This window comes from Osmerus mordax, chromosome 14 (genome assembly GCF_038355195.1).
Source record: "Osmerus mordax isolate fOsmMor3 chromosome 14, fOsmMor3.pri, whole genome shotgun sequence".
In the NCBI taxonomy this organism is placed as follows: domain Eukaryota; kingdom Metazoa; phylum Chordata; class Actinopteri; order Osmeriformes; family Osmeridae; genus Osmerus; species Osmerus mordax.
This window is the reverse complement of record NC_090063.1, coordinates 15072369-15084418: the sequence shown is the minus strand read 5'-3', so window position 1 is coordinate 15084418 and position 12050 is coordinate 15072369. Positions and strand designations below refer to the sequence as shown.

General features: G+C 42.8%; 4 protein-coding genes across 5 annotated transcripts; 2 read left to right on the top strand and 2 right to left on the bottom strand.

The window, feature by feature from the left end:
- Positions 1-241: 241 nt before the first annotated feature.
- On the bottom strand, positions 242-2923 carry LOC136956581 (iron-sulfur cluster assembly scaffold protein IscU-like). The gene is made up of 5 exons (XM_067250500.1): positions 2799-2923; positions 1727-1840; positions 1421-1531; positions 1145-1223; positions 242-904 (listed from the first exon to the last, which is right to left on the bottom strand). The coding sequence occupies exons 1-5, from the start codon at positions 2904-2906 to the stop codon at positions 813-815; spliced, it is 504 nt and encodes a 167-aa protein (XP_067106601.1). The 5' UTR covers positions 2907-2923; the 3' UTR covers positions 242-812.
- A 1350-nt stretch (positions 2924-4273) lies between these two features.
- On the top strand, positions 4274-5720 carry LOC136956569 (chemerin-like receptor 1). The gene is made up of 2 exons (XM_067250489.1): positions 4274-4305; positions 4474-5720. The coding sequence occupies exon 2, from the start codon at positions 4488-4490 to the stop codon at positions 5493-5495; it is 1008 nt and encodes a 335-aa protein (XP_067106590.1). The 5' UTR covers positions 4274-4305; positions 4474-4487; the 3' UTR covers positions 5496-5720.
- Positions 5721-6859: 1139 nt separating this feature from the next.
- On the top strand, positions 6860-10370 carry rnf185 (ring finger protein 185). 2 transcript variants are annotated; one of them, XM_067250497.1, is made up of 7 exons: positions 6860-6955; positions 7352-7638; positions 7999-8017; positions 8140-8252; positions 8340-8394; positions 8951-9068; positions 9328-10370. In XM_067250497.1, the coding sequence occupies exons 1-7, from the start codon at positions 6947-6949 to the stop codon at positions 9423-9425; spliced, it is 699 nt and encodes a 232-aa protein (XP_067106598.1). In that variant the 5' UTR covers positions 6860-6946; the 3' UTR covers positions 9426-10370. The 2 variants fall into 2 exon arrangements, with proteins under 2 accessions (XP_067106598.1, XP_067106599.1); XM_067250498.1 differs by having other exon boundaries at positions 6894-6955; positions 7388-7638.
- LOC136956573 (uncharacterized) lies at positions 10371-11974 on the bottom strand. Its single transcript, XM_067250492.1, has 2 exons — positions 11840-11974; positions 10371-11291 (listed from the first exon to the last, which is right to left on the bottom strand). Exons 1-2 carry the CDS (start codon positions 11967-11969, stop codon positions 10570-10572), a joined length of 852 nt encoding a protein of 283 aa, XP_067106593.1. The 5' UTR covers positions 11970-11974; the 3' UTR covers positions 10371-10569.
- Between the last annotated feature and the right edge of the window lie 76 nt (positions 11975-12050).

Below are 12050 nucleotides of genomic sequence, written 5' to 3'. Positions count from 1 at the left end.
ATAACATAACTGAGCCTGAACAGAAACATACATTTGAAACGCTCTAAGTGCTTATCCAAACGTCTTACGCGGCACCGCACGTCCTTGGGTTCTGAAACAGACACTTGAAAAAGTACAACTTTGCACAGTACCCAGTTCTTGGGCTAATCGCAAAACAATTTTTGCCCTAAAATCCCACTATAATTTCTCACATTATAGTATATACATGCAGTACACTGCATAAAAAAAAGAAGCAACAACATCGTGTTACTGAATATATTTTATTGAGATATGATCAGGAAGCATGTCTGAAATACTACCACAAACAAATCAATAAACCTTTGGATAGTTTGCAAGCATCTGACATACACTGCATAGCATTCCATAATTATCTTCAAAACAATAAGCTTCATGGACGTTGATTGGACAGACAACCTTAAAAAGGTCATGATCAATAACTCGAACTCTGTTTCAAGCGTCACCACTTCATGACAAATATCCAATACTGTAAAAAGAACAAAACACCATGTCTAACTCACCTATGCTCGGATTTACATTTCTCACTGCAAATAAGGCTGAACTTGTACCAATCACACCCATCCGTGTTTACGTTGTGCGTTAAGTGACAGGCTAGAGAAAGGGTCTCTGTAACAGGGCCTGGTGAAGCCTTGTCTAAGTAGGACTGAGGGTGTCCTGGACTCTGGGGAATGCCCCGGCATTGGCTATACTGGAGGTGATGTAGGGGGAATCCATGTCCCCCGTAGTAGCATACAGGAAGTAGATATATAATACAGGAAGTTGAGGAGATGTCCAGGACAGGAGGAGGAAAGGCTCTAGTTGCTGGCTTTGATGGCCTCCTTCTGGTCGTCCTTCTGTTTGAGACGGTAGTCTGCCAGGGCAGCCTTGATGGCATCTTCAGCCAGCACTGGGTGGGAAGGGGGAGGGGAAAGGTCAAAGGGAGAGGTCAGCAACAGAATGGTGAAGGTGCCACAAAGTATTCTTGAAGAATCTAGTAGAATGCACTAGGGTAAATAGAATGCACAGGACTAAATAGATTATACTAGGCAAAATAAAATGGCCAATGCTAAATAGAATGCCCTGGGCTCAATAGAATGCCCTGGGCTCAATAGAATGCACCAGATGTCAGGCTGACACGTGGACTCACTAGAACAGTGGAGCTTGACTGGAGGAAGACTGAGCTCCTTAGCGATATCCGTGTTCTTAATCGTCAGGGCTTCATCAACCTAACATAAGGAGAACAAAACACTTTTATTCCATTGCTTGGGGTCCATTCTAGCATCATAGCACAGAAGTAAGAAGAGAGAAGAGGGCGGGGGGAAACAAGGCAGTGGAAGTGATTTTGGATCCAAAACATTCAACAAACTCTGGACCAGAACACCCAAACCGGAAGTGAAGAAGGAAGGGAAATGTGTTTACTCACAGATTTACCCTTCACCCACTCCGTCGCCAAGGAGCTGGAGGCAATGGCAGAGCCACAGCCGAACGTCTTGAACCTAGCATCCACAATCTTCCCCTGGTCGTCCACCTCAATCTGACGATTAGAGGAGAGCTATTTTATAGAAGACCTGTGTGTGTATGGGTGATAAATGTCTTCATCCGTCTGGGTGAACCCAAGCATACGCAGTGGATTTGCCATCTCAGAATGAGTCAGCAATTTCAGCCAAAGTCAAAGAAAGACTGACCACAAACCAGACACCAGGCTAGTCGAGAGTGAGGTCATACATACCTGGAGCTTCATCACATCACCACAGGCAGGGGCACCCACCAAACCTGTCCCCACTTTCCTGGAGTTCTTGTCCAAGGACCCAACATTTCTTGGGTTCTCATAGTGATCTACCACCTAGGCAAAGCACATTAATGATCAACGCAATGTATTCCCGTCTCTCCTACCCGTTTTGAAGGGCATTCTGAAAAACAGGATTCATGGTCACTCCACGGCCCCTTGAATTGCTGTTATGCAAGGGGGAGTTGCAACGTTATATCAGGACAATCAAAATAAACAGATTAGGGCAGGACTGCACTGTCCACAAAGAGGCTTCCTCCTCCCCCCTTCGTTTATTTCCCATGCTGAGTCATTCTCTAGTTACCTTTGAGGAATTAATTTAAATAGTTAACAAGATTAATGACGCAGCTGATTGCCTTCATCAGTCAATGAAATCGTGGTAAGGGCCTTAGCAACTGACCAAGCACTAATTTACCTCTACGCCGTTTTTTTCCATGGATTTTTACATTTGGAGCGTGTTGTCTTAAATGCAACGCAGGAAGCAATAGCTTTACATGCTTGACAACGCGCACTGACGCGAACCTTTTCAGTAACGATACATTCCTAGCCAGTGACCTCTAGCTGTCTTAGTATTTAACCCTTGCTACATAATATAGATAACTGCGCAGATGATATAACCAAATGAGCTGCTTAGAGATTAATCTTCGGGTACATAGGGAGGCTAACAGGTATAGCAGCAAGCCTAGTTATTTCTTGTTTGCCATTTTTACTGCGTTCAGTTGGCTGGATACAGTCTCCGTTTTACTTCATTTTCATGGTGCCTAACACAAATTCCCAGTGTAACGCCTTGTAGGGATATTGAGTGTGCTGGTAAAAACATACAAATAATAGATTTACAAATTTATAAACACGATTGAATCAGTGACAACAGTTATGAAATAGCTAGCTAGTTAGCCCTCGTACTTGTTTCCTAACAGTCCCACACTGGCTTGCAATGTCAAAACATTGTGACATGGCAACATAACGCTTACATAAGTCAATTTAGTTTGCACTTAGCCAGATAGCTAGACATTACCTTCTTGTGATATGAAGACTGAATAATAAATTCTGGAGCAGAAAGTCTTCTGTTGACTAAAACGAGAGGAGCGATGCACTTCTTTGCCATTGTACCCGCCATGTTCATAGTGAATGACGCACTTGCTAGAAAACAGACCAGAAAGGCAATACTGCCTTAATGCGCATGACAGTGTAGGGGGAGGCGCTTAGCTAGAGTTTTTTCATAAATTGACACACAATCTTCACAGGTTTACAGTCCTACATTTAAGGGCGACACCAGGGGTTTAATTGTTGGGAGATATCAGCACCGGATCTCCTCAGTGCTGAGTCCTTTCTCCTCTGCTCTTCTCCCTGTACACCAACAGCTGCACCTCCAGTCATCCGTCAAACTCCTGAAGTTTGCGGACGACACCGCCCTCATTGGGCTCATCCCTGGTAGAGATGAGTCGGACTACAGGTGGGAAGCTGACAACCTGGTGACCTGGTGTAGCCAGAACAACCTAGAGCTCAATGATCTTAAGACAGTGGAGATGGTTGTGGACTTTAGAAAGAATACAGCCCCACTCACCCCCATCACCCTGTGCGACTCCCCAGTGAACACTGTTGAGTCATTCCGCTTCCTGGGCACCATCCTCTCCCAGGACCTCAAGTGGGAACTGAACATTAGCTCCCTCACCAAGAAAGCACAACAGAGGATGTACTTCCTGCGGCAGCTGAAGAAATTCAACCTGCCAAGGTCAATGATGGTGCACTTCTACACAGTCATCATTGAGTCCATCCTCACCTCCTCCATCACCATCTGGTACGCTGCTGCCACTGCCAAGGACAAGAGCAGACTGCAGTGTATCATCCACACTGCTGAGAAGGTGATTGGCTGCAATCTGCCTGCCCTTGAGGACCTGCACACCTCGAGGACCCTGAGGCGAGCGAGGAAGATTTTGGCCGATTCCTCCCACCCTGGACACACTCCCCTCCGGCAGAAGGCTGCGGTCCATCAGGACCAAAACCCCACGCAGTTTCTTTCCTTCCACTGCTAGCCTTTTTAACAAGGCTCCAAACTGACACTGACACTCTGTCACTTTAACATATTCAGTATTATTTGTATTCTTTATTATTTTATTTATCGTATTTTATATATATAATATATATATATTATATTGTATATCTCTGCCAGTAGTTTCTTTTTTTTTTTTTTTTACATTTTCTACATTTTCTTTTTGTTCATTATGTTTAAATGTTCACTTTAGTCATCTGCCCACCAAAGTAAATTCCTTGTTTGTGACCACTTACTTGGCGATTAAACACAATTCTGATTCTGATCAAATGTGTCAGTAGCAACCGGCACATCTTCATTATTGCTGTTTAACACCACCCCTATTGCAGCACCTGATAAATTGACACACACAACAAAAAAAGAATGTCATCATACAATTCCACTGTTGAGAACATTTTAAGGAAGTAACGTTTACAGAAACAAAGGCAAGCCAAGGGAACAGTTCTGATAATATTGTGTTCTACATTTCATGGTGAGTCTCTTTTTTCAACATCTTAAATATTACCTTGTTCTAAGGATTTATCGTCATAGATCAATACTATTTAGACAAAATAGGCTTCAGTGCCTAAATTTTTTGTGTGCTATGATAGGCATGATCTGTTTTGACAAAATGAAAATGTTTTCCTCCCCAATTAAACAGGACGTTTTAACATAATGGATTTTGAGTACGAACCTTACGGGGATTATACTGCATACAATGGGACTAATGATACATTGACTGCTGCTCCAGCGACATTTAGTCACCCCAAGTCTTTTCTAATGGAAACTCTAGTGACAATAGACAGCATTATATGCCTGGTGGGACTAATCGGAAATGGTATTGTCATCTGGATCTCTGGTTGCAAGATGAAAAAAACTGTCAACACCACCTGGTACCTCAGCCTTGCCATCTCTGACTTCCTGTTCTGTGCTTGTCTGCCCTTCAACATATTTTACACAGCCACCTTGCACTGGCCCTTTGGACTGGCCATGTGCAAACTAGCCTCCTCTGCCCTGTTCCTTAACATGTTCAGTAGTGTCTTCCTTCTGGTTCTGATAAGCGCCGATCGCTGCGTGATCATCGTATTCCCAGTCTGGTCACAGAACCACCGGAGTGTTGGGAAGGCCGTGGTGGCGGTGGTCCTGATGTGGGTCCTCTCAGCTGCCCTGACCGCCCCCTCGCTGGTCCACCGACAAATCAAGGCTGTCGGCACGGGCACGGAGTGCCACACAGACTACGGGTTGAGTCACAGCACGGTGGCTGTGACACGATTTGTGTGTGGTTTCTTGATTCCTTTTCTGGTCATTTTCTGCTGCTGCGCCATTCTCTTTGTGAAGCTGAGAAGTCTGACTCTGAAATCGAAGAAACCTTTCAAGGTCATCGCGGGCCTGGTCTTGGCCTTCTTTGTGTGTTGGGTGCCCTTTCACACCTTTGTCCTGCTGGAGTTACACCTGGAGATGTTAACTGTGGAGGCCATCCAGACTGGGCTGAAATTGGGGGGCACTTTAGCCTCAGCAAACAGCTTTCTGAACCCCATACTGTACGTGTTCATAGGCAATGACTTTAGGCGCACCCTGAAGAGGTCTGTTTTGTGGAGGATTGAAAATGCAATGGCAGAAGATGCTCGCACAGATGCTCGTAACCCTTCAAAATCTAGGGAAAATCTAAGCACATTCATCTGAGAATCACACATATGTCATCCTAAATCTGTTGTTACTAGGAACACAAACAGCTCAGTGCCAGTGGAATGTACATTCCTCATTTTTGGATTATCTGCAACTTTCCAAACACTTATTTTCCATATTTGAATTAATTTGATCATTTTACTTATTTCAGATCTAAGGAAGAGGTATGATACTATCTAAGCCTGTGAATTATTTCATACAATAAAAAATGCTGGTATTGTGACTATTCTTTCTTTCGTAGCACTTTAATTGTGCCTGTTTGGCAAACGATCATTCCGGTGCTCTCATTGAACACAGACAAAATGTCATTTAAAAACGTTTCTACTTTTCAACTATTTAAACGGCTTGCCATACACAGGGCTCTCAAGTTGTATCCAAAGTTTTGCATCAGATTACCATACCTGTCAACGTTTGTGTACAAACATTCCGGGAGACGGGGGGCGGTGCTGGTGATGTTTCTAGATTACATTACATTTACATGTAGTCATTTTAGCAGACGCTCTTATCCAGAGCGACTTACAGTAAGTACAGGGACATTCCCCCCGAAGCAAGTAGGGTGAAGTGCCTTGCCCAAGGACACAACGTCATTTGACACGGCCGGGAATCAAACTGGCAACCTTCAGATTACTAGCCCGACTCCCTCACCGCTCAGCCATCTGACTCTCTAATTGGCTGGTAGGTGGCAACTATCAACTAGGAAACCTCCATATGCCAACGCTTCGTCCATTAATTGTATACGGGGCAAGTTATCCCTTACTTCTCAGCCTGAGAAATACAAGGTATTGCATGAGAAATGGTTGAAATGCGTGAGTCTCACGGCGAATACGTGACACTTGAGAGCTCTGCAGCAGACACAAATTCTCAGAAGTAGCCTACACACACACAAGAGGAAGAGCAAATGACAAACTTCTTCTTTGGCTAACGTTTGAAGAACTGAAAGTTGTCAGTCACGAGAGTTTAATTGATGAAACATCTTCCGCTGTGTAGAGGATTGTGGGTCAGATGTTTTTTTTTTTTTTGCTTGAGTGAAAATACAAAGAAGCCTCGGGAAAATGCATATCTTTGTACATTCAAACAACACCAAATAGCAAATACTCAGAAAAACATACTGCCTTGCATACAGACAAATGCGACCGGATGCAACAGGACATCCTGGTAATTTTGGCACACTGCATTTGACAAACTAAACTTTTTTCTGACAAACTAAATTGTACGATAGTATGGATATTAAAACGCATCCTAAATCCCCAAACCTTGCTGATAGGGGAACCTCTTGTGTCGAAAATGGGAATTTCACTTCCATGCCCCTGCCTTGGACCAATCCTGTACCGGCTTGGACAACCAATCCTTACACTCGGAATCCCCGTATGACTACCGGACGCAGTAGCTATGATGCAATCATTGAATCAACTAAAACTTAAGATAGGCTATATAACTTGGAAGCTTTTATGAATAAGGTAAATGTTTACTGAGATATCGCCGATCAAATCATTTTACATACGAAATAACGAGCTAGGTAGCTGTTTGATGTGTTACTTTACTGAACGACGTTTGTCAGTTTTGCTCATTTAAGATTGCAGCTTCAACGTTAGCTGTTAGCATAGTCTGACTAGATAGCTTCGACTAGCACTTTCGTCAACAAACAAAACAAGTTCGCTTCTTAGCTAGCCAAACTACTAGCTAACGATACAGTAGATAGTTGCTGTATAGATGTCCACGTATGTTGATCGTTTACATTTAATTGTAGATAACGTCAGAGTAGCTTATCTCATATAGTAACAGGTTATTTTGTATTTTAGTTTTGTAGGACACTTTTATCAACGTTTGGACGCTCACTCTTAACATTATTTTAGTTTTACCGATGGATATTATCTGATGGGCATGCCCAGGTGTTAGGCAAGCTGCTAAGCCAACTCGCTTTCTTCGTCACGACACTCATCTTCCACGGCTCTGAATCTGGAGACGCAATGGCCAGCGCCGCACCTCCAACCGCTGGCTCTGCAGCCACAGAAAATCTCAACCCCGGCGCTAGCAGTTCGACAGCAGGAGAAGGTGGTAACCAAGACAGCACCTTCGAATGTAACATCTGCCTGGACACGTCTAAGGACGCTGTGATCAGTCTGTGTGGACACCTTTTCTGGTAAGAGCTCTCTTAAATACCTTATCATCGGGTTGTAGTGGCGTGTCCTTACCTAGTGCAGGAGATTAGGCTGTAATAATCGTGTCCACTCAAGAAACCTTCTATCTGTATAAGAAGAGGATGATAATGTAATAACATGGAATTAGAATAATGTTTTTAGAAGTTTTAGCTATCTGATGGCGCTGGTCAGTGTGTACATCAGAATTCTGTTTATTCGCCATGTATGTTATACAAACACGGAATTTACTGTGGCAGGGAGGTGCAAACACTAAACATATAGAATACATACAAATACAAATATTTGCTGACATTACTTTTTTCCTCCCCCAAACGCTCGAATTACTCGCCTCGCTGATACAGTTGGCCCTGCTTGCATCAGGTAAGTCTACCCCAACTTTTTTTTTCTCCATACTTTGATTTTGCCCTTGAGGTGCCAAAATGTGTTCTTGGGTTTATCATGGATGCAATCTCAGAAGGGTGTTTTCCCTCCCTTTTAAACAGTGGCTGGAGACCAGACCCAACAGACAGGTGTGTCCAGTATGCAAGGCTGGCATCAGCCGTGACAAAGTCATCCCCTTGTATGGCAGAGGGAGCACTGGCCAGCAGGACCCGAGGTAGGTTAACTTACTAAAAAGAGGAAATAAGGAGCATCGGAAGACATTTCACATTTGCTGCGTACAATATTGTTTATTTTGTTACAGAGAACGAACTCCCCCTCGACCTCAAGGACAGAGACCAGAACCGGAGAATCGAGGTGTAAGTACAGCGTAACAACTGCCCTTACACCCCGTTGTCAGTAACTTCATGTAAACTTTCTCCATCTGACAATTTAACTTTATTTCTGACCTAAAGGTCCATGTAGAATAAAATACTTAATGAGGAGAAACAGTACAGAATCAACAACATACACATGATCTTTGCATTTCACAAGTCTACAGTGCTTAAAACACATATCGACTTTCAAAACATATCTTTCCAATAGCTTAAAATCAACTAATTCAACTTGTTTACACATTTTGGTTTGAAATTTCCACTGCTTTTCTACAGAATTCACATATGATGAAACTGTTACATGGGATTGTGTGGTTTCCGTGAGGGCTAGGCTGCATGTAATTCATTTGCTAAATTTCTTCTCCCACCGGGTCCTATTAAACACTATCTCTAAGGGGTTAAACCTGAGTCTCTTAGTTTTTTGTAGCCCCTGGAGAATGACAACACGCTGCATTCGCCATTGCATCACACCTGACATCTGAAATATATATTTTAGGACACACTTCTTACCTATATTTATTGATTGATTTCTTGTTTACAGGGGTTCCAAGGGTTCGGATTCGGAGATGGTGGATTTCAGATGTCCTTTGGCATCGGTGCCTTTCCATTTGGCATTTTTGCAACTGCTTTTAACATCAATGATGGAAGGCCCCCACCAGGTAGCATTTACTATTAACTAACTGTGAATATATCTTAACCCTGTGTACTACAAATACAATTATGTCAATAGTGCTTTATTGTTTGTCCCATGTCCTTAAGGTTGCAAGTGTTCTTCTTTCACCTCAGCATATGTATCTGTACAAAAGGAAATACTGCCTAGCCTCTTATCAACTAATATAAACTATGATCTGAAACCATTCAACTGTTGCTCATTGTGTACGCATCAGTCTCATTGTACAATAACATTGGTCCTCACAGCTGCACCTGGGACCCCCCAGCACACCGACGAACAGTTCCTGTCCCGCCTCTTCCTGTTTGTGGCCCTGGTCATCATGTTCTGGCTCCTCATCGCCTAAATGACTTTAGAGGAAGGAAAGAGGCTCATGCTGGATAGTTCAAACCGAAATGAGACACTGTGGCGTTGTGATGTCATCCTAAGTGTCTGTCCATCTACAGAATGTTAAGTATTGACCCGGCAAAGTCCTTGATCTAACTTCAGGGATTTAAAGTGTAGACATGCTCTGTGACATCAACAGAAGTCTTATGCTTGAGAATTTGGTGTCTTGAATCACCAAATTGTGTAATCATATTGTCTAGGTCAGTATGTTTTTAATTGAAAAATATATTTACATGTTGCACTAGTTTCTGACTGAGATAACATGTACATTGTAAATGTACTGAATGAAAAAAACAGTGTTGCAATATATGTTAAACATTTGATTTGATAAATTTGATAAACTGTCTTTTAGGGATTCCATTGCTTCCTTATACCACTGGTCTGACGTCTGATATTACTAGTCCCTCTTACAGTTATCAATGAACATCAAGAAACATACAAAATTCTGACTGCAGTGAATGTGAGGTTATATTGCTTAGTGACACTTCCTATGTTGTCTTGACATTAATGTAGATAAAATAACAATTCTTTGGGGGGTGAATCAGGATACCATTAGCTGAAATGTATTATACCGTTTTCTCTTGTTTAAAGTTCAATTCAAATGATATTTGTCCGGTTAACTGAAATAATTAACCTCTTTCTGTACTTTATTGTAAGTAAATACTGTAAAATATTTTAGATGGCTATAATTAAACTGTTTAAATATCAACATTTTGGGATTTCACTCTAACTTACAAATACAATTCTGTATAGACTGCCTACTGCCTGGACTCTTCATAATGAAACAGAAAGGATTTTAGAAAATAATTCATAGTAAACATTAAACTTTGAATGCCATGTTAGTAGATTTCACATTTGTATTGTACAGACTTTCAAATGGAAAACTAAAAACACTACTTCACAATTTACATCCAACATGTTTTAATGTTCTGGGTTAATCATTGTCAAAAATAGAAAATACCATCCTTAGGTAACCAAATGCATCTTTTAAAAAACTAGAATTGCACTTTGAGCAAACAATTGTGGAGGGGAAATTATAAAACATATATATTCGGATCTTAAACTTTCAACCGAAAATAAATGGCTTTGTATGAAACATGAAACTAGGCCTCTGCATCAGGGTGGTCTTGGGTGTCGGACGGAGATGCCACACTAAACTCAGCCTCGTACAAAATCTGTTGGATTTTCATCTTGGTCTCGCACCTCTTCTGTGGAGCGAGCCTCTTCAAAGCTGGCACAAAGCTCAAGAGAAACAACTCGTCCTCATCCCCATCCCGTGCTCTGGTGTGTGTGGCATCAACATCCTTGACCAGTCTCTTAGTCTTGATTGGTAACTTGGCTGAAGTGCTAGATGAGCACGGTGATGCAGGGGACTCTATCTCTCTCGGCTGACTTCGTTTCCGTCCGGAAGACTGCTGGGGTACTGGAGATATCTGAGCGCCTGGCGGTAACTTTGCCAGGAAAGCCAGCTGTGCCATCTGTGGGCCCTGGGAAACTGGGGACAGCTGGGTCACAAAGGCTAGCTGGGACATGGTGCTGGCCTGTGTGGTCGGTGTTATGGCCGACTGAGATACCTTGAGCATTTCAACAGGTTTGACGTCCCCCTCTGTGGTCTCAGAGACGTCGCCAGGGCTGTCAGGGTCGTCGTCATCACGTGACACAGTGCCGTTTCTTGATTTTGAGAAAGGTGCTAGAAAGTTCAGGAGTTGGCGGAATTTCCAGCGACTCGGGACAAGCTCTCCCTGCTCCTTAGTTCTGTTCTCTTGTCGTACTTCCTTCAGGTATCTGTCCCTTAGGTTCTTCCATTTCCTTTTGCACTCATCAACTAGAGAAACGAAAGAAAAGTTATCACCAAGGAGGACAGGACATGAATTAACTTAAGTGAAAAGCGAACGCCATTTAAACACACGTTTAAAGAGCATTTTACCACAGAGGCAAAATCTATATTGTACTGGAATGATTTTGAAAGGGCTATACCTCAATGAATAGAAATATTGGGATAGATCAAGTTACAGTTTAGAAGTTAAAGACAGGTGCAAAGGCACATGTCCTTGCGCCCATGTTCGAGCAAGTTAGTCAGCTCTACAGGTACAAATGGACTCTTTTGGGTTTTCAACCTCACAAATGGCTCGCAAGTGGCAAAATTAGCTTCCAAAGTAGTTCTTATTTAGCATCACAGAGTATAATGCCTGGTTGACGCCAAAATCACGGTCAGCGTGAGCTTGTTGGGTTGGTGGGATTTTAGCTCACTGCGCGCTACCCGCCGTTATGCTGCGCATCAACGAATTCGATGAAGCTACCGCTGTGATTGTGCGCGCGTCCCCGTTATCAACGTGGATATAAAACTAGCCAGCCAAATAAAACAACACTTACGTTGAAGACCTGTCAAGGCGCTGATTCTTGTCCAAGCATGAGACCTACTATCTCCGCTCCGATAATTTGGTAGCGTTACATTGTACAGCTCAGGAAAATTAAACACAGTCAATATCAACTTTTCGTCCATCTTGCCTCAATGGTGCGCGGCAGCGGAAGCGACTACCTCTAGTCTTTCCGCTTGTGTGGTGTATGATTACGTATGCAAGGA

Excerpts from the sequence above, each read along its gene's own strand:
- LOC136956569 (XM_067250489.1), top strand. The coding sequence starts at position 4,488 with ATGGATTTTGAGTACGAACCTTACGGGGATTATACTGCATACAATGGG.
- LOC136956573 (XM_067250492.1), bottom strand. The coding sequence starts at position 11,969 with ATGGACGAAAAGTTGATATTGACTGTGTTTAATTTTCCTGAGCTGTAC. Across the intron at positions 11,292-11,839 it reads CGCCTTGACAGGTCTTCAAC|TTGATGAGTGCAAAAGGAAA; the intron begins GTAAGTGTTGTT and ends TCGTTTCTCTAG.
- rnf185 (XM_067250497.1), top strand. Across the intron at positions 8,395-8,950 it reads CAGAACCGGAGAATCGAGGT|GGGTTCCAAGGGTTCGGATT; the intron begins GTAAGTACAGCG and ends TCTTGTTTACAG. Across the intron at positions 9,069-9,327 it reads TGATGGAAGGCCCCCACCAG|CTGCACCTGGGACCCCCCAG; the intron begins GTAGCATTTACT and ends TGGTCCTCACAG.
- LOC136956581 (XM_067250500.1), bottom strand. The coding sequence starts at position 2,906 with ATGAACATGGCGGGTACAATGGCAAAGAAGTGCATCGCTCCTCTCGTT. Across the intron at positions 1,532-1,726 it reads GTGATGTGATGAAGCTCCAG|ATTGAGGTGGACGACCAGGG; the intron begins GTATGTATGACC and ends TCTAATCGTCAG. Across the intron at positions 905-1,144 it reads AGTCAAGCTCCACTGTTCTA|TGCTGGCTGAAGATGCCATC; the intron begins GTGAGTCCACGT and ends CTTCCCACCCAG.